This window comes from Pleurodeles waltl, chromosome 1_2, assembly GCF_031143425.1.
Source record: "Pleurodeles waltl isolate 20211129_DDA chromosome 1_2, aPleWal1.hap1.20221129, whole genome shotgun sequence".
Taxonomy (NCBI): Eukaryota; Metazoa; Chordata; class Amphibia; order Caudata; family Salamandridae; genus Pleurodeles; species Pleurodeles waltl.
In genome coordinates, this window is record NC_090437.1 from 962,028,511 (window position 1) to 962,054,998 (window position 26,488).

A 26,488-nucleotide genomic window follows, 5' to 3' on the forward strand; every position below is an offset into this window, starting at 1 on the left:
CCCGCGCCTGCGCCATGGCTGCCAGCCACGACGCGGAGGCGGTACAGGCCGCGCTTTGCGTACTTGGCGAAGCGGGTCGGGCTGACCTCCCCAGGCCTGGGGTTTTAGAACAGGCCTGGGTGGGTATGGTACGGCCGACGCGTGCCGCGTCAAGCGGAGTAGCGGCGGCAGTAGCCGCATGTACATCCCCCGAGAGGCCCAAGAAACCCCAAAAAGCGGTGGTGGAAAGGGCGCATGGCGCACCCTCCTCCACCAGCCAACTAGGTGACGGGGAAGGCCCAGTGGTCAAGCCAGGCCCATCAGACGAGGGCACGGCACCAGCGCACCAGGTGGTGGGCACAGATCTACAACAGGATCAGCTTTTAGAGACAGGAGCCCCCGTTCAGGATGAGTTAGTGCGCGAGCGTCCCACCCCCCCCATTGACCCCATGCCCATGGACCTGTCTTTGCCTAGGGGCGGGGCCTACCCGGCCGGGGCCAACAACAACACCAAAAAGTAAGGCAAGGGGCCCAGACTCACGGGCGGGCTGGGCAAGGGTAGGGCCAGTAAGGGGCAGCCCAAAGAGACACGAGGGCCGGCAGGGGAGTCCACGCCCCCCGGCCCATGGTCCGGCAGGCTAGATACGGACGAGACTTGGGACCTAGAGGCCAGGATTAAGGAACAACGCCGCATAGTGGCAGAAACGGAGGACAGGTGGGCCCAATTGTGCTTGGAGCGGGACATGTCCGTGCCACACGGCCGGCAGCTAAAGAGACCAGCGGATAGCGTAGGCAGCACAGGAACCATGCCGCAAGACGCCGGGAAAGGTAGTTGGGTATGGGTCCCGAGCGACAGGGGCCAGGAAATGGGGAAAGATAGCGGTTTAGGCAGCGCGGTGGGTACCAGTGGCGCATACGGCCAGGCTGGGCGCGGAAGGTCAATGCCAAGGCAGGAGGTTGGCAGAAAGATGGCGATGCCAACGGGGCGCAACACGGCCCCTGGACATTGGTCCGAAGTGCTAGAGGGGTCTTCGGCGGCCTTCTCTACTCCGCAGGATCGGGGACAACACAGAGGTGGCGGACGCCACGAGGGCCATGAGGATAACCCTGCTAACTATATGATGATGAGTGGGAATGTTAGTAAACAGATGGATGTGTGCGAGGATGACGTGCTGGAACTAGATTATGAAGAGGAGCTGGAGGAATGGGAAGAGGGGGAGATCAGGGAGACTGAGATACTCAGCTTAAGGGGTAGGGGAAGAGGACGCAGGAGCGGCGCAACCCCCCTCTCCGCTTCTATTTTTCAGGAACGGGACTACAGCAGTAGTCCACAAGAAAGGAGGCAAGAGCAAGCACGGGGCCGAGGGGCCCGGAAGGTTTCGCGGCCTGTGGCTACACAAGGAAGAGGTAAAGGGCAATGGTGGTCGGTCTGGGGGGATGGCGGTAAAGGGGATGATGCACCAATTTGCAAGTCTGTAGGAGTAGGTGATGGTTCGATACTTGACCCGGTACCAGCTAAGGATAAACAGGGCGGGGAAAAAAGTACAGAGACACAAGCCAGAGCCACAACCGAGGGCGAGGGTGGAGACAAGGCAACTTGGGAGAAGTCAGGCACAGAAGCGAAGGAAGGGGGAGAACACAAAAAGAGGCTACCCTATTTGGGCTTGGCTATGCTTTTGGGCTCACATGTGGCGGAGAAAACAAAGGCCAGAATATGGAGACACAAGTATGTGGACGTTTTTAAGCTATTACATAGGGACATACAAGCCAAGGAGGGGTCTAAAGAGGAGGAGTGGGAGTTGGCCCGTAGGCCGAGGGTCCCAATCAATATGGATAACTGGACATCGGCGTTTCTGATTTTTGCGAGTATTTATTGTGAGAAATACCCTGACAGAGCTACAGTGCTATTTAAATACATGGACATTATTAGGAAAGCGCAGATGCATTTTGGGGGTTTTGCCTGGCTGAGCTACGACGAAGAGTTCAGAGCCCGAGTGAGCATTAACCCAGATAAGCCATGGGGGGATGTCGACCCAGAATTATGGATACAATGGATGGCGTCATCGCAATCCACGGCATCAACTCATACAGCGAGTGGTTTACCGGTGATCTATAAGCCATTTCAGGCACGTCCCTCTCCGGGGGGGGCAGGTGTGGGACAGAAAACAACACCTAGCACGACAGGAGCGTGCTGGAATTTCAACAATGGTTTCTGCTCCAGACATCCTTGTAAGTTTAAACACGACTGCTCCAAGTGCGGGGGCCGTCACCCGGTCACACAATATTTGTCACTTTCCAGCCCCTCCGAGCAATGGAGGGCCTCAAAAGGCAGAGGGACCCAGGGCGCTCCTGCTCCAAAGGGGGCCTACACCAGTTAGGGTAGATTTTATCTTACCATGGCTGCACAGATACCCGGATGAGGCAGCTGCGTTGAAGTTAGCGGTAGGTTTTCAAGAGGGGTTCAGGGTCAGCTACCAAGGCCCGCGGGAGAGGCGCTGGGCAAATAATTTGCGGTCTGCGAAGGAACTACCTCAAGTGGTTAGGAAGAAGCTGGACAAGGAGCTGTCATTAGGCAGAATTGCGGGCCCATTCTATGAGTGGCCAAGTCAGAATTTAATGATCTCCCCATTGGGAGTCGTGCCGAAGAAGGCCCCGGGTGAGTTCAGGTTGATTCATCACCTATCATGGCCGGAGGGCACATCGGTTAACGATTTCATTGCGGCAGAAGATACCAGAGTGGAGTATGCGTCGGTGGATGATGCTATTAAATTGGTCAGGGGGTGTGGCAATGGCGCAGAACTGGCAAAATGCGACATACAATCTGCCTTCAGGTTGCTACCAATACACCCTGGGGATTTTGATTTGCTGGGGATGCAGTTTGAAGGGGCCATCTATGTGGACAGGGTTCTGCCCATGGGTTGCGCAATTTCATGCGCTTTGTTCGAAGCCTTTAGCACCTTCATGCAGTGGGTGTTTGTCAAAAGTAGTGGGCATTATGCGGTGACCCATTATTTGGATGATTTCCTGTTTGTAGGGAAAAAGAATTCAGGAGAATGCCAGAGGGCCCTGACAATCTTTCAGGAGATGGCACAACAGATGGGAGTGCCTTTGGCACCTGAAAAAACTGGAGGCCCCGCAGCGGTACTAACTTTTCTGGGTATTGAGTTAGACTCCAATACAATGACGGCCAGATTACCAGCACAGAAGGCAACAGAGATACTGGTTTTCTTGGGTCTTGTGAAAGAGGCACGAAAAATCGACTTGCGAACAGCGCAGTTTTGCCACACCACAGAATAAGAGTGTCGACGGGACTCAGAGAGGATGTGAGGGTGTGGGAAGCATTTTTGAAACAATTCAATGGGGTATCTATGTGGTTCTGTGAAGAAGAGACAGTGTGGCAGGTGCAGATTTTTTTGGATGCGGCGGGAGCGCATGGCTTTGGGATTTTCTGGGACGGCCGGTGGTGCGCGGAGGCGTGGCCAACATTATGGTTAAAACAGGGAAGAAGTATTGCTTTTCTGGAATTTTTTCCCCTCCTGGTGGCCATGGCAGTATGGGGACAGGAGTTGGCAAACAGGACAGTTTTATTCAGAATCGACAATATGGCGGTCGTCGAGCTGGTGAACAGACAGAAGGCGAGGGATTTGAGGGTGTTGCGCTTGTTGCGCCGATTTATGTTGCAATGCTTATCTCTGAATGTGATATTTAAAGCTGTACATATTCCAGGAGTTTTCAACGAGATTGCAGATTCCCTGTCTCGTTCACAGTGGCAGCGTTTCCGCAACCTGGCGCCAGGAGCAGAACAGATCAAGACATCGGTCCCGGCAGACATTTGGGAATGGGGGGCATGATGATCACAGGGCTGGTGGAGATGTCTTTAGCAGAATCTGCTCAGCGAAGTTGCCGGCTGGCTTGGTTGGATTTTCAGTTTTTTGAACGGTTTATAGGAAGTTTTTGGGGACAGAGCAAAAGACAGCTAGAGCATCGGGCGTTGCGTTTTGTGCTGTACATGATTCAGAAAGGTCTGTTAGCAGCCACTATCGGGGGTAAATTGGCAGGGGTATCGTTTTATGGAAAATTGTTTTTTGATCACGACCCGGCAAGAAACGATCTGCTGGGAAGGATGCTGAAAGGTTGGGGCAGGATTAGATCGGTAGAAGGTAGAGCGGCCAAGGAACCCATTGATTTTGATTTATTACTGGAGTTGTTACACGTACTGCCGGTATGTTGCACAGACGATTACGAATTGGCACTTTTTCGACTATGCATGGTGTGGATGTTTTTTGGAGCTTTCCGAGTGTCAGAGTTGCTGGGGGTTGGGAGGGCGGTGGGGTTACGCTACAAGGATGTGTGCGCGCACGGCGGCCGTTTAGGGATCTGGCTTAGACGATCAAAAACCGACCAACTAGGTAGGGGTAAGTGGGTATGGTTAGAGAAAGGGGGCAACGTGTTGGCTTGCCCAGTTGCGGAATGGAGTAAGTGGCAATCTTCAGGCAGGTTGAGCAAAGAAGCAGGGGTTTTCACACACAGGTCAGGCTCCAAGCTCACTAGTTTTCAGTTTTTGCGAGTATTGAGGATGGCGTTAGGACGTGTGCGCCGCCAGGCCATGGATTTTGGCACACATTCATTTAGAATTGGGGCGGCCACGGCTGCAGCGCATTTGGGTTGGGACTGGGCAAAGATTAGGGCGATAGGCCGCTGGAGATCAAGGTGTTGTGAACGATACGTAAGACCCTGAGATGTGAGGAGGGATAGCTTCAAGGTTTTTGGTTGGGGGGGGGGGGTTGATGTTCAAAAACACATGTTACAGTTATTTTTCCGTTGCAGGAGATGCGCTTGGTCCATCGCAGGGCAAGACGGTGACATGGCTGGTCGGCCATTCATTTGTACATTGGGCAGCGAAGTTCGCGGAGAAGCAGATATATGGTCGGCCTTGGGACTATCCAGCAGGCGGCACGAGGTGCTATGGTGGGGAAAGAGCGGAATGCAGTGGGGTAACCTGCTTCCTTTCATCACTACTAACTTATCGAACTGGGGATGTCCGGATTTGTGGATCATCCATTTGGGAGAGAATGATCTGGTAAAATTATCAGGACTCACGCTACTGCAGCACATGCAGAGGGACTTGGAGATTCTCAAGCAAAAACTGCATGGTACATGCTTGGTTTGGACAGAGTTTGTTCCACGTAGAGTGTGGAGAGGGGCAGTAAAGTACCATGGAACGGGCTCGAAGGAAACTTAACAGAGCGATGAGGGTCTTCTGCTGGGCTCAGGGGATAAAGATACTGAAGCATGAAAATATTACAGAGCAGGAGGTAGCTTTATTCAGAGATGATGGGGTGCACTTGTCCACACTAGGGAATGCGTATTATCTGACAGATCTGAGACTGCTGGTTGAGGAGTTGTGGGGAGAGAACTTGTGGATTACAAACAAGAAATGAGTAGTGCGGGGTGCAGTAGCGTGTCTGAAGGGGGGGGTGGGGCAGCACAACGCCAAGTGGGTTGGTGCTGGTTGGCAGTAGATGGGGGAGGGTGGTGAGCCAGATGCGGGCTTGGCCACCCTTCCAGGGAATAAACAAGCAGGTGAAGGCTCTGAGTGGGGGTACGCACGAACCAAATGGGGCATGAAAGGAAAAGGGGAGTGCGTAGGGGAATGGAAACGAAATAAGGGTTTGAAGGGGAAGGATGAGCGAGGCAGATGTTAAAGGGAGGGCGTTAATAAAGTTACGGTTTACGTTATAAAAGTTAAGGTTATTTTGCTTATGCAACCCTGTCCTAATAAATGACCTTTTAAACTAAAAATACAGCTGTCACTGAGTTATTTCCCGATGAGGGGGCCCGCGGGAAGCATAGAGCAACGCTCTAGTCTTCCCGCGGGCCGGTTTGGGGAAGGAAGTGACGGCGGGACAGGGGATTGGAAGAAAGGTAAGTGGGGGTGGGTTTAGGGGTGGGAATAAAAGGGGTTGGGGTTGGAGGGACCGGCCTCTTTCCGCGCTGACCCATCGCGTGGTTAGTTTGGCCTCCCACCCACCCGGCAATTGGAAGAGGAGTTTTGAAGGATGGAAGTTAGAGGTAGGGCAAAAAGGGGGGGAGGTTTACTTGTCAGTTAGGGCAGGTTGCAGCAGAGAGCGAGCAGTAGATGGGGAAGGGTGGTGAGCCAGATGCGGGCTTGGCCACCCTTCCAGGGAATAAACAAGCAGGTGAAGGCTCTGAGTGGGGGTACGCAAGAACCAAATGGGGCATGAAAGGAAAAGGGGAGTGCGTAGGGGAATGGAAACGAAATAAGTGTTTGAAGGGGAAGGATGAGCGAGGCAGATGTTAAAGGGAGGGCGTTAATAAAGTTACGGTTTACGTTATAAAAGTTAAGGTTATTTTGCTTATGCAACCCTGTCCTAATAAATGACTTTTTACACTAAAAATACAGCTGTCACTGAGTTATTTCCCAAACTATTCCCAGTGAATAATCGAAAACAGTTGCAAGTCATAAGACATTGTCAAGAGGGTGGAACAAAAAGTGCCTGATGGCAATGTATTGCATGGATTCCAGCAAAGTTGTGTCTCCTGGAGAACAGTCAGTGAAAGTACTGCATGATGCAGCGAAGCAGTATAAACATTGATTTTAATATCGAAACTCAGTTTTTTCAGCTTTTATGTTCTTTGCTGCTTGTTGCTCTAGTTTTTTATATCCATGCTGCAACTTAGTTAGAAGAGAAAAAAAGATAAAAAGTTATGAAAGCACAAATAAACATGCTCAAAACACCCCCGCCAAAAAAAACAATATTTTTCATAGAACAAAGTTGTGTATGTGCCTATTTGTAAGCAAGTGTGTGACAGGTGTATAGATGACTAAGTAAGTGCATTATTGGTGTATAGCTGAGTGAATGAGTGCAAAAGTGCTGTATGGGTGACTGAATGAATGTATCAGTTGTGTGTGTTTTTTTGATGTAGTGTATGCATGCATGTATGAGTGAGTGAAAGAGTGTAAGTGGTGCATTTGTGAGTAGAATAGTGTATAAGTGAATATATGAGTGGGTGAGAGAGTGTATGAGTGCATGTAAAAGTGAGTGACTGTATGAGTGTGTAAGGGTGGTTGAGTGTATGAGTGCATGTATGGGTGAGTAAGTGAGTGTATGAGTACCTGCACGAGTGACTGAGTGCATGAGTGTGTGTATGGGTGATTTAGTGCCTGAGTTCATTATAGGTGAATGAGTGAGTGAGTACATGTATGTTTGAATGAGTGAGTGCCTGTGTGGTACATGTGTGTGTGAGTGTATGAGTGCATGCATAATGAGTAGGTGAATGCATGAGTGCATGCATGACTGAGTGTATGAGTGTGTGTGTATGGGTGATTGACTGGGTGTATGTTTGTATGCATGGGTGAGTGAGCAAGTGCATGGATGGGTGAGTGAGATAGTGCATGAGTGTGTGCATAAGTGAGTGACAGAGCGTGTGAGTGCATGTATGGGTGAGTACATGACTGCATGCATAAGTGAGTGAATGACTGTATGAGTGTGTGTGTATAGGTGATTGACTGAGTGTATGAGTGAATGTATGGGTGAGTGAGTATCTGAGTGTTTATATGAGTGAGTGAGGGTATGGTTGCCTGCATAAGTGAGTGACTGAGTGTAAGAGTGTGTGCATGAGTGATTGACTGAGTGTATGAGTGCATGTATCAGTGAGTAAATGACTGCAAGTATGGGTGAGTGAGATAGTACATGAGTGTGAATAAGTGACTGACTGAATGTATGAGGGTGTGTATAGGTGATTGTCTGAGTGCATCAGTGCATATATGGGTGAATCAGTGAGTACAAGACAGCATGGATGAGTGAGTGAATGAAGGTATGAGTGTGAGTATAGGTGATTGACTGAGTACATGAGTGCCTATATGAGTGAGTGCATGAGAGCATGTATGAGTGAATGATTGAGTGCATGCATGAGTGAGTGAGTGTATGAGTGTGTGTATGGGTGAGTGAAAAAGTGCATGTATGGGTGAGCCAGTGAGTACATGACTGCATGCATGAGTGAGTGAATGACTGTTTGAGTGTGTGTATAGGTAATTGACTGGATACATGAGTGTCTATGTGAGTGAGTGAGTGCATGAGTACATACATGGGTGATTGAGTGTATGAGTGAATGTATGGGTGAGTGAGTATCTGAGTGCATATATGAGTGAGTGAGGGTATGATTGCCTGCATGAGTGAGTGACTGAGTGTATGAGTGTGTGTATGAGTGATTGACTGAGTGTATGAGTGCATGTATCAGTGAGTAAATGACTTCAGGTATGGGTGAGCGATATAGTACATGAGTGTGAATGAGTGACTAACTGAATGTATGAGTGTGTGTATAGGTGATTGTCTGAGTGCATGAGTGCATATATGGGTGAATCAGTGAGTACATGACTGCATGGATGAGTGAGTGAATGAAGGTATGAGTGTGAGTATAGGTGATTGGCTGAGTAGATGAATGCCTATATGAGTGAGTGAGTGCATGAGAGCATGTATGAGTGAATGAGTGAGTGCATGCACGAGTGAGTGACTGAGTGTGTGTATGGGTGATTGATTGCAGGCATGCATGTATGAGTGAGTGCATGAGTGCATGTATGATGGAATGAATGAACATCTGAGTGGTGCATGTGTGAGTGTATGAGTTCATGTAAGAGTGAGTGAGTGCACAAGTGCATGCATGAGTGAGTGATTGAGTGTATGAGTGCATGTATGGGTGAGTGGGTGTATGAGTGCATAGATAAGTGAATGAGGGCATGACTGCCTGTATGAGTGAGTGACTGAGTGTATGAGTATGTGTATGAGTGATTGACAGAGTGTATGAGTGCATGACTGCAAGTATGGGTGAGTGAGATAGTACATGAGTGTGTGAATGAGTGACTGACTGAGTGTATGAGTGCATAGGTGATTGTCTGAGTGCATGAGTGCACGTATGGGTGAGTCAGTGAGTATATGACTGCGTGGATGAGTCGGTGACTGAATGTGCATGAGTGTGTGTATGGGTCCTTTGTGGTGTCTTGCCAAAGAACCATCTCATCCAGTAACTGCAAACCATCGTTATTCCTTCTTCAATGTTTTCAGTGACATTAGTGCTATCTGTGTAATGTTTAAGTATTTCATACAGACACATGTTTTCAAGATGAAGAAGAACAAGTCTGTACTCTTGCGATCACCTTCCGCAAGATACTGTATTTCTGGAAAAGTCATAAAACCACTATTATGACCATTTGCAAGGCCTAAGATTACCCACACAATGCCTCTAGACTTGGAAAACAAACTTGTAGAGCGCAACCTATCTACGCACTCAAACCAATTTCCCTGTGCAAAAGCATTTTCAAACTATAACTGTACAATTTTTTAGTGAGGTTCCTTTCTGCTGAAATCTCTCCCCAAATCTCTTTCATCTCTGTCTTTTCCGCCTTTGTTAAGTATGAAGTCCGAGCTAGAGCAGTAGAATTCTCTGCAACAAATTGGATGTCCATCCACATCTTTAAAATGACAGAGTTGTAGTCATTGATATATTTAGATGCTTCTGTTCTTCTGAGCTGCATGCATTTTTCAGTGATTTCCATGCCAAGGTGTGTCTCACAGCAGAAAAAAAGCTATTTACTCTTCCTTCTGAGATCATAGGTCGTTGGAATCCAAAATGACACTGTGTATAAAATTTTGATTTTGATCTATATTTCCAACAACAGTATTTACCACACCTATGAGTTTGAAATCTAGGTACTTGCTGTCTGAATCTTTTCTCAGAAGTTTCCTGGTATGGCGCATGTCAGATACTGTTGTGTGAAAGACAACACAGACTCATCACTGTCTGTTCCAAACTTTGGGGCATCTTTTACCCATAACAGCATGTGAATATGTGGAGCACCTCTAGCATGGCATTATTTCTACCAAAATAAATTAGTGACTTCTCTAAGAGGTGGGTTTGTTTTGTTGCAGATGAAAGCCATCATTCCTTGAAATCGGTGGTTAAAATATCTGCAAAAGTTTGCAAGATCCAATTAACAGAGTTCCTGCTGTATTCACATTGGTATCTTTTATGTTAGAGTTTGCTTCATCTTAAGAATTCAAGGAGATCATCCCATGCATGCTCAGCACAACTGAGTGCTACAAACAAAGTAAGTGATCCTGGATTTCTCATCATGCATTTCATCTCACCATGGCAACAATACCAATATTCATTTGTACCACGTTGACATACCATCAAACTGATTAAGTTATACTCAAGGTGTTTGTCTTTTTCATTAACCTTATCAACAAATTCCCTTGCTGTCCAATTCTGCATATGTACTCCTATTTTTTGCATGTGATTTATGAAATAGGATAACCCAAACTAGTCACTCTTAAATAGTAGATGAAATATATAAGGAATAGACTGTCAAAATATAGGGGTCCTCAGAGGGTCCTCAGAATATAGCCTAGTTAACCTGTACTCAGCTTCTGGTATTTGTACAGGCAGATCATCATACCCACCGATTACTCCAGTAGGGATCAGGTATGGGAAACAAGAGCTTCTAATCTTTTCTCCCATACACTTGATGGAGCTCTTTCCGCTTCTTTCATTTGAAATAGCTCAATAGCATCTCCAATAATCTCTTTAGAATGTAGAGGATGAATACTGTAGTGTTCAAAAATGTCTTCTGTTTTTGTTCAATTGACCTTTTCAATTTGACCTCTTGATTCCACTGTGTCATCACCTCTATGTGAAACATCTTGAAAAAAATCTACATTTTTATAGTAAATGTTTTGTTGTACCAGATATAATGTTGCTTTTAAACTTTTATAACATCTACTAACTCTTGCCATGTCTTAGTCTACGCAGGCACACCATTGATTAGAATTGCAAGCCCTTCTCCCAAAACTCTTTCAACACTTACAGTTTCTACATTCTGCTTAAAATCTAAAGGTAATTAAAAGCCTCTACCTTTAAGAGCCTTTTGGAGCTCAGTTGGAGGCATATTTCCTGTCTTTACCTCCATACAGACAATTGCTTGAAATGGATGTACACATTATATAACCCAGTCTCATAAATAGTATAGTCTCATAAACATTCAGTTCTTGGATTTCTTCAGGAATAGAACCTATTTCTAACTTGTTATACACTGCTCTAGCTGGCACTTTTGTTCTCTTCTAATCTATTACAACAATACTTAAATACAATTTGTTGTGTAGAACAATCAAAATGTTCCTCTACAAATAAATAAGCTGCAAATTCTCACCATTTATCTGTATTCTCTTCTTTAGTTTTTGAAGATACAATAACATAATGAGTTTGGCTTTTGTAGTGAGTGTGTCTACAACATACAAGAACATAGTCCAGTTTCTCTCAACAAACTGTTTTAAACTATCTAATCTCTTCATGAACGGTGTCTATAGTAACACCTATCTCCTGTTCTGCTAAACATGGAATTTCCAACTGTGTGTTTTGTCTTCACTCCTGTTCAGGTCCAAAGAAATAAAACTGCACATCATCAAAACCCTTACCTTTTCTACCTCTTGCACTGTTCCATGCAAAAGAGCTCTATTCATTTCCCCTAAACATAGAGCAGGACTCATTACATGGTAAAGTTTGCATTCACTATTGGTGCATGGCTAACATTCTAAAATGCTGAAAGGTTCTTTGGCACACTAGCTTAGATAAATATGCTAGTGAATGTCCCTGCAGATTTGTATACTTTCTTACTTTCCTTGGGTGTAGTCTTTGCAAAAGTACAATTTTCTATTTAAGACTTTTCAACAGAAATGTATGTAATAAATTTCTGACTGTGTCAATTGATTCCTGGCAAACACTACAAATGCTGCTACAATTCCACTTTTATACAGGGGCCTGTGTGTGCTTTCCCTGAGCTTCTTCAGCTATGACTTCTTTTACATTACTAGGTACCATCACCTCTTTCTCAATAGGAGAACCATCTTTCATTTTATAACACATTCCACCTTCATCAACTGCTTGCACTAGTCTGTTCTCTCGCAAGTAGCTTTCTTCATTAAAGAAAGGTTCAGTACTAGAAGTATGTCTCCTTTCCCCACTAAAAACTTTGCAAAAGTTAGATCTGTTTATAAGTCTTTTGTTTTGGCATTTTCTCCTCTTATTCAACACTATTTTATCCAGTGTTTTAATTCCGATATTCAACACTATTTTATTTAGGGTTTTAATTCCGTGCAAAATCAAGATAAATAGTTTCCTCTTCAGGGCAAAAGCCTTTTCAACTATACCATCAAAACGTTCCTTTTGTCTCACATCTTCATGCCTTCTTTTATATTTCTTATTAGATTCTGGACTACTCTGCTATAGACCATTTTAGCTCTTATTTCTGTGAAGTGGTGATGTCTTAAAAATAAACTCTGTGCTTCTCTGTAGGATTTTTTAGTTGTAAAATCATGTGCTTTTATTCGTTTCTTAGTTGATGTCAAACTTTCTCTCTTATGCAATTCATTTTGCTGTTTCCCAAGTTGCCCACATAATATTTCAAGATATGTCTTCATTCTCTTACCAGCAGCTCCTTGTTCTTTCATTACTTTTTCACCATTCTGCCCCTTGTGTTTCTTGGTTCTATTCACACAGCACTTTTGTTTTTCTTTCTTTTTTCACTCACTTTTTGAGGTCTTTGCAAATCTGTGTATTTAAGTAGAATCTTCCACTTGAAAGCTAAAGAAAGCAGGCACATTTATTTCAAATTGCTTTCTTGTATGTTGAATATTTTAGGTAGTTAAGTACAGTATGACCAATTGCATTATTATGGTTCATAGCATATATATATATATATATCATATCAGGCTGCTTGACAAGCAGTTTTACAAGCTTCTTCACTGGCCAGTCAGATAGCACACACAGGGACTGTTCTACTACACTTAGCCTTCAGAAAAGCAGTGTTTGTCTGGATATATGAAAAGATGCTGTCAGTACTTGCCTATATATCTCAGTGAACATTTCTGTCAACCTCTAGTAGAGCAATTAGATATTTTAGTACAACTGCCAGTATGTGACTGTCTGTTTTTGTTCTTCTGACTCCCTAAAACTGTACGTAACTGGCTGAACATATAGCTCAATGCCTCTGTTAGGGACTAAAAGTGTATCTGAGAGTGTCTGCAATTGCCTTTCCTATTGGTCCTTATGTAAGTGCTTTCTGAGTATGTAAGTGACTGTAGAAGGGTCAGTTGCTGAAACAGAGCATCCATGGTCTGGAAACATGAATGGAAACATGAATCTCAGTTCCTTGGTGACTAGTATACTCTGTGTGCTGTGCTTGGGCTGTAGGTCTGAAAGAGCACAGGAAAGTTTCCAAAATTAAAAATTAAGTTTTAAAATCACCTAAGCACATCGCACAAACTTGATGGCATACCTACAGCATGTCACAGAGGTGAGAGATTTGCACTAAAAGGTCACCTTTAGACTTCACAAAGCAGTTTTACAGGCCGATTACAGTGGCAAGTGACAGAGCACACAGAAACTCTGACTGCTAGGCCTCACCCTTCAGAAGAGAAGTATTTGTCTAGATATATGAAAAGATTCAGCCATTACTTGCCTATACATATGAGTGAAGGTATGTGCCCACCTATAGTAGCACCAGAAGATGTTGTAGTTTATCTGCCAGTATTTGACTCTGTATTTTACTACCTGCATAGCTCTGTAAACAAGTACATGGGGGTCTCAACAAATATCTTAGTGATTGTGTTAGGGATTACAGGCGTATGTGAGTGTGTATTAAATTCCCATTCATAGTACTCCATAAAAGAAAATACTTTCTCAGTATGTGCCTGATTGTTTATGTTAGTCACGTTCTGGGTAGCATACTCTATGTAGTACTTCACATAGGACCCTAGAACTGCATGAAAACAATGTATTCACCTCAAAAAGAGATCTCCATTGATTTAAGCACAAAGCACCATACTTCGTAACATACCTATGGCATATCTCTGAGATGAGTAATATCTCCTAAACAATAGGAGTGTTACTTCACTAATAGCTTGAACATGCCATGGTAAGCTAGCAGTGTTATACCATTAACAGAGACAATACTAGAAAAACCTAATCTATATTGAAACACTGCATATTTAACTATATCTAGCAGTCTAGAACTACACATGTTACTCAATATTATGTTAAACAACATATCTTTCCATCAAAGCACAGATAAATCTGCCACGCATAGATCATTTTAGGTAGTTTCGATACTTTTCTATATACTTTATACTCTGTTTTAATAAACTTACAACATTTCTATTTTATTTTCAATTAAATATAATTCACATACTTGAAAATTAAGAACATTGGTGAATTTTACTCTCAGCTATTGTCAAAACTAAGCATGAGAATAGGTCAGCTCTCTTACACTTAGCAACCATAAATGGCAACTGTTTCAACTTTGCAACGTGTGATGATGCAAATGCCAGCAAATAGATAATGACTTTCAGTTTTTAATTTTGCAAGCCCACTTCTGAATTGGCTACTATGTGTTAACCCTTTTATGTACTTTTCTAAAGAAGCCCAGTATGGTAGGCTTTTTTTCCATAATTGCGCGACAATCGCAATCATTGTGATGACTTCACAATAAAAACGAGTGTCTAAATACACTTTTAGATTGGTATTTGTATGACTTCAAGAGTATACTTCACCTTATTAGCAATCCTTCTTTAGGAAAATAAATCCTTATCACAGAATAATGAGTGCAAACCCTTTTACTTTTTACAAACACACAACTGTCTCTTTAAGAGCCTTCCCCCAATATAGTTGTAGCACAGTCCACATAGCAACCCAATAGAACCAGTAGGTCACAAGTTCACTACACATTCTGGAAGAGGCATACTTGTTACAAAATGAGCTGCAGCAGCTGTAGTTTACTGTACAGAATCAAAATCATATCTAAGTCTGCAGTACACATTTTGTTGTTACCAGACCCAATTAAAGAAGTACTTACCTATTCTTTCAAGACATTACCTAATTTCAGTTACCTACATATCCACTGTATTCAATCAAAAGTTTTTTTTGTTTAAACTATGAGCACACCTCCATTTTAACTACGTCCCATTTTCAAAACTGTCTCATTCTGTTATAGCCTTCTCCTGACTGCTGCTTCACTTCAGAATAGTTAGAGTGTGGATTGTTGGGCACAGCTATGTGTTTTGGGCTAGAGAGGCTGCTAGAAAGAGTGGCTTGGCAGGGACCTGGGTGTGGTTTATGTGGACATTAATTGGATTGGCCAGAGAGAGTTAAAGTGGAAACAATTGCTCCCTTTGGCTGAATGCATTAGAGATTTCCAACCCCCTGACCTCATGATTGTGCACTGTGGTGGTAATGACCTGGACATACTGACTGAGGTAGGACTGAAAATCCTAATGTAGGATACCTTTGCACAATTGATGAGTCTTTTCCCTCACACTGTCTTGGTGTACTTCAATATGCTCTGTGCTTCCCATGCCACTGGATTCAAGCTAGCCTGGCTGATGAGGGGTGAAACCCCGAAACCGGTCCCAGGATGCTTGTTTCCAGTCCAGGGAAGACCTGACCTAGCAGTTTGGGCTGGACTGTTCCCATGGGGAACAGGGTCAAGACTGATTTGCATATGGCTGGGTCCAAACTGGAATGGCATGGGCAGCAAAAAAACGATGGATTTAGGCCCAGATCACTGTACTGGGGGTGAATGTTTGACAATGTTCAGCATTCCGTCCATCACTTGTTGTTTTTTTGCTTTGTCGCCCTAAGTGGGAAGGGTATGCCCAGACGTGGGTCCCATGCTTCCCATGCCACTGGATTCAAGCTAGCCTGGCTGATGAGGGGTGAAACCCCGAAACCGGTCCCAGGATGCTTTTTTCCAGTCCAGGGAAGACCTGGCCTAGCAGTTCGGGCTGGACTGTTCCCATGGGGAACAGGGTCAAGACTGGTTTGCATATGGCTGGGTCCAAACTGGAATGGCATGGGCAGCAAAAAAACGATGGATTTAGGCCCAGATCACTGTACTAGCGGTGAATGTTTGACAATGTTCAGCATTCCGTCCATCACTTGTTGTGTTTTGTACTTCAATATATGCCAATGGCAAAAATGGAAGTGGTCAAATTGATTCTGTTCTCAGAATAGACAAAGCCAGGAAACATGTTATTAAAACTGTTTCTGCATTCCTTATGGACCATAACACGGGTTGAATATACAACAACCTGCGCTTTGACATGAATGGTATATATAGAAGTGACCATTTCACAGATGAAGGCAACAGAATTTTTATTTCCAACCTACAACTCTGCATAGGTACTTACATGTAGGTGTAAAATACTTACCATAAACTCAGAGGCTCTTCTCAGGGCTACCCCATTGCCAAAAACTCTTGTTAATTTTGTTTATAAATTTTCTCTTAATTCTTAAAAATATTCTTCTCCTCTAGACCGAAGTCTGAATCTTACAGGTTCAAACAAGTTGAAAGAGGGGAATCGGAGAGCCCTACTGGTGATATAATGAGAAAATCTAGCAGTTAAAAAGTTGGTCCCATTCTTTCAAAAGCTCTAAACGTCATCAACAAAATTTTAAATAGGATCCTCCTATGAACTGGAAGCCAATGTAGTAGTTTTAATGATGCTGAAGCAGGTGACATCCTAGGTAGTCCAAGGACCAACCTAGCTGCTGTATGCTGGGCAATCTGTAATTTTTGTAAAGTTTGCTTTGAAGATCTGGCATAAAGGCTGTTGCAATAATCCAGCCTGGCAGAAATAAGCGCATAGGCTACTGTTTTCCTGGCTGTTAAAGGCAGGAGATCAAACTTTTTCTTAAGAGATTTTATCAGATTAAAATAGGTACCTTTCACTGCCAGGGCCTGGGGCCGGAAAGTCATTTGGGAGTCAAATTTTATATCCAGACTCTTAGCCACCTCAACTGTGGCTGGAGGGGTGGGAGCAGATTGTGGCCACCATTGGGTGGGGTCAAAAAGATTTTCCTTCCCCACAACATAATCTCATTTTTTTCGGTATTGCATTTTAGTTGATTATCTTGCATCCACTGAATAACAGCAGTCAAACAGTTTTTAAAATTTAGCGCTGAACCCAGTGATGTTTTATCTAGAAAAAGTATCAACTGAGTATGTATGAAATTGTCTTGATACCAAACAATGGATATCAATGGATATATGAGTGGGTGCATAAGGGTCTGAGTGGGTCTGTGAGTAGGTGCATCAGTGTGTGAGTCAAAACTGTGGAACTGTGAATAGCTGCATAAGGTTCTGTGAACCAATATGTGAGTGGGTGCATGACGCTGTGAGTGGATCTGTGAATCAGTGCATAAGGGTCCTGATTCAGTCTGTGAGTGGATGCCTGAAGACCTAAATGGGTCTGTGAGTATCTGCTTCAGTGTCTGTGAGTGGGTACATAACAGTCTCAGTGGGTCTGTGACTAGCTGCATGAGGGTCTGAGTCAGTCTCTGAGTGGGTGTGTGAAGAGCTGAATAGCTCTGTCAATGGGTGCATCAGGGTTGAAGTGTAACTCTCAGTGGATGCCGAAGGGTCTCATTGGGTCTGTGAGTGGGTACATCAGAGTCTGACTGGGTCTATGAATGAGTGTCTGACTATCTCACTGCATTTGTCAGTTGATGCCTTAATGTCTCAGTGGATCTGTGACTCGCTGAATGAGGGTCTGTGCAGGTACGTGAGTGAGTACATCAGTGTTTAGGTTGGTCTCTGACTCGCTGCATAAGGGTCTGAGTGAGTCTGTGAGTGGATGCATGATGATGTCACAGAGTTTGTGCATGGGTGTACGACTCTCTGAGTGGGTGTATAAGTCAGTGCATTAGTGTCTGAGTGGGTCTTTGAGTGACTGTGTGAGTTTCTGAGTGGGTCTGTGACTGGTCTGATGTCTGAGTGATCTGTGAGTGGGTACATGAGTCTGAATGATTCTGTAACTGGTCGCATGAGTCTGTGACTGGATAGGTGTTTGACTGTATCAGTGAGTATGTGAGTGAATGCATCAGAGTCTGAGCAGGTTTGTGACTTGGTGCATGACTGTATAAGTTGGTATGTGAGGTTCTCAGTGGGTCTGTGACTGGTTTCTTGAGGGTCTTTGTGTGGGTGTGTCCGTGTCTGAGTGGGACTGTGAATAGGTGCATCAGTATCTTTGAGAGAGTTACTCGTAGACTAATCTGTTCACTTATAGTAGCAGTGAGATACTCATGCATTAAGTGACGGACCCACTTAGACACTCATGCAGCCACACACAGACCCACTCAGATGTCACACACACACTCACAGACCCACGCAGACCCTCATGCACCCATTCACACACCCACTCAGGATGTCACGTGCACACTCACAGACCCACTGAGACCCTCATGCACTCACTGGCAGACCAATTTAGAGAGTGATACAGCCACTCACAGACCCACTCAGACACTGATACACCCATTCACATACCCACTTAGACACTGACACACCCATTCACAGACCCACCCAGACCCTCATGCAACCAGTCACAAACATACTGGTTTGTATTCTTGTTTGCTTCTCAGACTTTTATCCTTTTTGTATTTTTTTGGAGGCTTGGCTGAGGTACTGAGTAATTTTATTGTAGATTTTCTAGACAACAATAAATCATGCCCCCCTTTCTTGACGCCCAGTCACCTACCCCAACACCTCTTTCTTTGTTTAAAGTGTAGTTATCACCCCCTTCCTTGATGTAGGCATGATGTATTAATACATATTACACATTTTTACACATTTGCATAATTTCCTGAATCTGATGGGTTAAAACCTCATATTAAGGAAGTGCACTCACATAATTGCTTTGAAAAACACACTGACAAGTCAATGTATAATTGGCTGGAGATTGTAGAGCAGTCCATTGCATGCATAAAATGGTCAAATCCTTTGCAAATATATGATAGATGCAACTATGCTGGATTACTCCTCTTGTTTTGCGTCTTTGTGCACATTCTCTACATGAAGACAATCTGCAATGGTGTGGTTAGTAAGAACACATTTCGACATGCAAATGTCCTTTGAGTAATACTTTGTAAATACAGTAACAGATCTGCATGTAAAGTTTCACACGTTTTCCTTATATATACCAGATTTACACGCTCAAAATATTTGGGGAATAGGACTGTATGTTTAACTGAAGTTCACACATTTACTGTCATTATATAATTCATGATTGTATTTCTTAGAAATGTTCTTATGCATGACATGATTTTAAATTGGTTTAAAATTAACCACAGAAAAATTCACTCATTCACTGTCACTATGTAACTCTATATTGTATTTCCTAGGAATGTGCCCGTAAATTGTTTTGTATTGTATTGCAACATTTAAATAGCTCTTACTACCTCTATATGGGGCGCTGAAGCACTTGCCTACTTGGGAAGCACCCTACACCATTTAAGGTGTTTGGTTGGAAGTGTTTTGTGTTTGTTTTGCTCCTTTGTGGGAAGTGTTTCCATGTTGTGCATGAGGACCACAGAGGTGTGGTAATCAGGTTATGGGACACATCGCTTAGCAATGTGATGGATGGCTGTTCGACCGATCTGAGCAGCTTGCTCTCAGCGCATGGATACCCTCCTGAGTGATTAGCCACACTCTATAAATCTGCTTGTATTGTGTTATAAGAAGTGTGAGAGATAGGTGCGCAGTTTATGGTTTAAAGTAAGCTGACAGCTTTGACCTGCTCTGCAGTTCCCTTTTTGGTATTTTTATGTTCATACTCCTTTTGGCTGGTTACAGTACTGGGTTTTCCATTCTGAGATATTTTCTTTAATGCTTGTGGCCATTACCTGGCACAGAGTAAAGGGAGAAGTCGTGGAAAGTTCTGCTGCGATGGACTCTGTTAATATCCCAAATTTGATTGTTATTGTTAAATGCCAAGAAGTGGTTGTAGTATGGTGCTATTCAGGACCTGCAGTGTTGGACTAAATTAGAGTACTCTGTTGGTCAGTGGGATGTGACAGATATCTTCAGTTAATTTGTACCTGTTCAGTTGGCAATGGGTGGTTTATTGTTGTGAACTATGGCATGGACCCTTGGCAGTTTTATCTGATGTGAGTGTAACAGTGTCAAGCAGTAAACAAGAATTATTAAGCAGCGTGGATGAACTAAAAAGGACTGTTAGTGTTATGGTATTAGTTTTAGTGTGGGTTATATATTGTGTTGTAATTGCATTATATGACATTTACTGCCCCTAATGAGGCATTATTATGCTTTTACACTTGGCAGCATGCTTTTCCAGGTCAGAGGTTAGTGGATTTTTATTGGTAGGTATTGTTGGTCATTGGAATTAGTCTTCTGCCCTACTTGAACTATTCTATATCTTTGCTCTAGTTTGGGAGGGTAAGATATGCACATTTCATGCATTGGCTGGCGGCATTAATAGATGCGCTACAGGAGATTAGGTATTGTTAGTGTGAATATTGGAAAGGTTGTGATCATTGAATTACAGTTTGGACAATTTGCAGAGATATAATGGTAAGTATTAAGCCAAGCATGCATGTGATTTAGTGTGTGCTGCTCCGAGAGAGCTGGGGTATGTAGACAATGGAAAAGAAGGGGAGAGTCATTTGAATGAAGAAGGAGAGTTGACAGTTGGAAGTTTTAAGTCAATGTCATTTCTCTGGAACTTTTTTTGAGAAATATAGTGGTGGCTTTTTGAGTCAGCATGCAAACTTGTAGAAATAAATACATTTATTTGCATGCGTTGTAATATCATTGTGGGTCATGAGAACACCATTATCACCCATCGGCAAATAGTATTAACATAAATATGGTTTAATTCCCCATAACATTTTAGGGAAGAAAAGCAAAATAAAGGAATTTTGCACTTTAAATGTTTGTGCCACAGATGCACACCACAATCATATGGATGATCAGGGTGGGATGAAAGAGAGCAGAGTCTGATTCAGAGGATTTGTGTAAAGCAGTGCTTCTCAGGGTAAATAGCACTGGAGTTGTTTCTAATCTGGAGCCCCCACAATATAGGCACAATGAAATGTGAGATCCTGCATGTGGCCGTCATTTAGCCGTCTGGTACCACTAAGTAGACACAGAGAATAGACCCATCCTAGGAACTTTCTCACCTGAGTAACAGGAACTATAGTCCCACGCTTCACACTTACCATTTGCGAAACAGCAGTACTCAGGAAGAACGAGTAATTAGTAGCCTTTCCCTAATGAGGACCTCATTGAATTTCCAAAGGAAGCACTGTCTCCGTTTCTTCCCACTCCAGCGATTGATTTCCACCTTTAAGCCAAAGGAATGCAGTAAATGCTGCACTTACATTTCGTCTGTAAGAGGGGTCAGTGGCAGGACATCAGTCCATGTGCCCACCATAAAGATAAAGAAACCAACATCATATCTCAGCTTCCATGCTTGAATGAACTGTGTGACCATATGCAAATCATCTTTTCCCCCAGTACCCTAGTTTGTTTGCTTCTCTGCCAAAATTGAGAGTGTTAAATACTCAGACAATTCTTGTGATGAAGGGCATGGTCACTTTTTAGACTGTGTGACCTGCACATCTATGCACAAGTATGAACGAGGGCATATAGCTGTGGACTGCTTGGACTGCTGTACACATGGGGTCCTTGAGTCTCAAATATTGCTGAGGGTAGTGTTCAGTCTACTCTTCTCCAACGATTGCTTTACAAACCTCACTATCACTGACTTGTGAAAGATCCCAAACCAAAGCTCAGTGTTTTTGTAAACACCAGAGTAACACTGTTGTGCTCTTCTATTTCAATCATGGCAAGCTCAGCAGCGGATCGCAGCCACTGTGCAGATACTATTGAGGAAACTCTTCTTTCACAATGAGGATTTCCCAAAAACGATTCTCTAAATGAACATTAATGCCAAGCAACTCAGAGTTGGCTTGATTTATGAATAGGAGTGAGGCGCAGGCTGAACTTCTGTTGCTCTCTGGAGTGTAGATGTGATAGCTTCCACGACACAAATAAATGATACCTTTTTAAGGACTGTCCCGTGTCTCTGGACAATGTGGAACATGTTCTTGTATTGTCCTCGAATTTTAGGCATCCAGTAAAAATGCTGCTGGAGAGTGCATTGGCATAGTTGTACATTAAATGTATAATTCTCCCCAGTAAACTTCATACACTCACTGTAAGTATATAACTCTTAATTGTATTTCTTAGAAATGTGCTTATTGATGGATTGCAATTTCTTTTTAGAATTAACCTACCATAAACTTCCCTGTTCCTCTAGGGCCTGCTGTGCTTCCGCGTGCTGCTCATTCGGCGCTCCCCAAACATTCATCTCCACAGACGTCCAGAAGAACAAGGCCACAGGTAGGAGCACCATTTCTACTTTGAACTAGGGTATCTGCCATTACTATGACCTGTATTTCAGTCACTAAGGGAGTCCCTCGTCTATATCGCTTTCTTAGTTTTGTAGTAATGCACTCACTCCAAGGTGTTTACACATATAGAAATCTGTCAGAAATTGAGCAGGGAAAACCACACCATTCCAAGATGTTTGCACATTGGAATGGAGGAAAACATGCGAGTTGTACACCTTACCCACTTCACCCATCCTGAGGCCAATGATCCGGTATCTCATTGTATGCCGCATTTCGTGCGTCATGACTGCAGAAACGAAACACTGACATCGATTTGTGGGTTGTAGCATAACCTATGCCCCCATTACAAATTCTGCATAACATCTCGAGATTACACCACTACAAAAATATCGATACTACTGAGTGCAGCATTACCGCATCATTCAAATTTAGCGTATTGTGTGGACAGAATATTATGTTTAAAATATCGCAAATGGGTAAGTATAGTTTTACATCTATACATATATATATATATATCCCTATATATGTATCGCCAAGGTACATATATTTGGAGATTTTGAGTTATATATTGAAAAACTTTGCTTACCAATAAAAACTTATCTTCACAACATTTTTGTCGTCGATTTTCTTGGCACGATATTTTGTCTCATGGTATTTTCGTTTCCGATGTTATGTATGGACACTGATATTCCAGAGCACCCGCAGACTTTAAGGGTTTCTTGTGTGTGTGCCTCACAAACCTCACGATTTTAACGGATTAAAATGCGCCCCACGTCAGGCAGTGCAGCCTCGCAGTCTGCAGCATATTAGCAGTTTTCCTCTCTATAAATATTTTTATGTCCTATTAAATGCAGGTGCAGTATGCTAGACTATTATTCATGTTGCCAGACTGACTTTTTATTAGCCAACTCAGTTTCTTGCGTGATTGAAATATTATTTTTTGGTAAAATAGCTGTTGTTTATTTACGTGCTGCGTGCATATTCAGGGTGGATATTTGTCCTTTTCAGGGTGAGTATTCCTATGGTGACTTGTGCAGTTTCTTTTTTGCCGGTGATCTGAATTTGAACTCTTTACTCCTTTCAATGCTGTAACAAGTGCGGCACATAGTACAACGTTGAGGCTTATCTACAGAACCCCTCATTAAATCGTAGTCAAAGGACCCTTAGCAGGAGGCACGCCATTGTACTGTCTTTCAGTCTTGGAATCTCGGGCAAATCATGCATCGTTCCTCTTATTTTATCTTTTTGCAACATGATTTTTCATGTAATTGACCTCAGGGGGAGAGAACTATTCTTTGCTTCTGTGGTTTGGAGGTTGCCTATTAAATGTAGCTTTTCTGCTGTCTCCTCTGAAGCTTTGAAGTGTGTAAATTGATCTATTCCACATGGAAACCGAGAAACCTTATTTTTGGCTTCAGGACATTCCGCCTTTAATTGGAATTAAACACCATTAGTTGTATTATAACAATACTATTATTGTATTATAACTCGTGCTTGTATTAATAAAAAATGACGATTAGTCATGATTTGCTGTTTGCCATTTAACTGAATATTATTTTGTTGAATTCTATTATCGGTAAAGGACAGCTAATTAAATGTATGGATTACGGAAAGCAATAGAAGGAACACACTAGTGATTGCAATATGTTTTTGGAGCTATAATTCGAATATCCATGAGCCCTAAAAGACCTATAATTCACTACGGCAGAGTGTTGTCACATAAAAGGCTTATTACGCTTTTCCTGAGATGACTTTATTACAACTTCAAAGACATCCCTGTACCTGAATCCTCTTCAAATGGCATTCATTAATTTTGGTTTTGATTTTTTTTGTAAGTAAGTATTGCCTTGGGTATCCACTTGGATGAGCTTTAGGATTTAACATAAATATTCATATCCAATCTCCTATGGTCATCATTGGAATGTTCAGACCATGCATTGCAAGTTGTATTTTCTCGTTGATGCATGTAAAACAAGCATTTACAATGCAATGGGTCTCGCGTTGGCTCATGTTAGAGCTGATCGCGTTGTAAACTCCTAACCCGACTTTTCACCTATCGGGCAAAAGTACATTTATGTACAGAACCCGAAAACGTGAAATTAACAATGTAAAGCGCTCGACTTCTGCCAAGCGAGATCGCGCTTGTAAATTAGAGAAAAAGAAGTCCACGAGCCGGACAGAAAACAGCAAGCCTCGCATGTTTTCTGTACTTGGTCGCTGCCCTCGAGGAGGGCTAGCCACCGGAAAAGGCATGACCTATGCGTGCCTTTCGACTAATGAAAGCAAGCAGATTATATTAGGCAATCCCACGAACCAATAGAAAACACTGATGTGAAGTTGACAGGGCTCCGTGCCCTTTTCTAAATACTAAAGCGTTTCGCTGCGATACGCATGCGCGAGCGCATGCAACGTAGGCTCGACCCTAAAAAGGGATTACCTGAATGTGGGTTTCTACTCAAACTGTTTCATGGATTGACTGGAATCAATTTATTAAATCAATTTATTGAATACAAGGCCTGTAAAGATTCAGAGAGTTTGGCACACTAACATTTGACCTCCTTTCTTATGAGCTTCTGGAAACTTATAAAAGGTCCTACAACCTTTTAATTTATCCTAAATGAGTTCATACCTAGCTCACTTGGGAAAGTGAAGTTAAGTATTTAATACTGGTTTCTAGCATACTCCACCACAATCCAAACACAACCACATTGCATATCTCTCTGCACACTATACTGAATCACACATTGTTACATACTTCACCGTATTTCACACTCTATTGTGCAGCTCTCAAAACACTCTACTACACTCCATACACAGCCTTGTGTCATGATGATTCACACTACACATTCATACTATTCACTTGCCCACAATTTCAAACCTATGTACACTTTACCACACTCCATGACACTCCACCCACATCCACAGTCCAATGTATTTTAATCTCCATTTGGTCATTTTACTCCACACTTAACTTACCTTTTTTCAGAATGTGTTTTGGGGGACACAGGACAGACAGGGAATGTTGGGCCTCAACTATGGTGACTGATGTCTATTGCCACTGGTGTCTTGGAGTGTGTCCTACTAGGGCTTTGCACACTCGACCAAGTACAGCCCTTTGCACTCCTGACTGTCAGGATAGCAAGGGTGAGCAGTCCAAGACTTCCTAGGACGATAGTGTATTAGGGAGACACTACTCAACAATCAACCACCAAAAACAATAACTGTGAGAAATTGGGTTATAGGTTGAGGGGGTGGAAGCCCCGCTCGGGCAACATCCACAGTTCTTGTCAGGGTAAACAACAAAAGTCACTAAATCAACCAGTGATGTGCTTAACCCTCGGGTAGCTTGGTACAAAAGCAAACAGGCATATCTTAGAGGCAAAGTGTATTGACAGAGCGCACAAAAAGTAGTAAAGTGAAAACACTACAAAAGAAAAATCCCGTTCCAATCTAGAAACATAGAGTACATTTTAATGAATGAAATGAGGCCAGAAAGCGAAAAATCCAATCAGTAGAACCGGAAATATGCCATTTCAAAGATTTAAGTAAATATAGCTCCTAAAAGCACAAAGAGCCGACTGAGTATATCTGGTTGCCCTGGACCAGGAAAAAGTCAGGAATTCAGGTTGACCACGATAGGGTGCAGGCCAGCCACAGGACCAAGTTTGGTTCACTGGGAGTTGTACCTTATGTCCTTGGAGGGAGGTCTGTGCGGTGTAGTTTTGAGTGGCTTCACCTCACTTGGTGTCCGTTCTGATAAAGCTTCCAGCTGTGTGGCGAGACTTTATGTGGCTTTGCATCGCTCAACATTTTGGCTGAAGCTTTCAGCTGTGCGGTGAGGCTTTGCGGTGCTTTATGTCACATCACGCTAGTTCTGATGAGCATTCAGCAGTGCAGCGAGGCTTTGGCATGCTTTGCATCGCTCAGGTTCAATTCCGATGAAGCTCTCAGTGGTACAGTGAAGCTTTGCGTCACTTGGCATTGGTTCCGATGAAGCTTGCAGCCATGTGGTAAGGCTTCGTTGAGCTCTGTGCTGGAATTAGACAAGGAGGAGTTCTCTCTGATGCCTGCAAGGGTCTATGACATGGGGAGGCACGACTTGGGGATCAGGGCCTGACAGCAGATGCCAGTAGGACTTAGACAGCTAGCACATAGAGTTACTGTGGTAGTTCAGGGTTCAAGGAGCAGGTCCAGTTCTTACTTCCTCAGGCAGCAGGGCAGCAGGCAG

At 43.4% G+C, this 26,488-nt stretch overlaps 1 protein-coding gene across 1 annotated transcript in view; it reads left to right on the plus strand.

Annotated features, from left to right (window-relative positions):
* LOC138246379 (cyclic nucleotide-binding domain-containing protein 2-like) overlaps positions 1–26,488 on the plus strand; it is a 1,069,494-nt gene that overhangs the window by 767,123 nt on the left and 275,883 nt on the right. Inside the window, exon 12 of the mRNA XM_069200950.1 lies at positions 22,167–22,249. Within this exon, the coding sequence (XP_069057051.1) occupies positions 22,167–22,249 (83 nt within the window). The remainder of the gene's footprint in view (positions 1–22,166; positions 22,250–26,488) is intronic.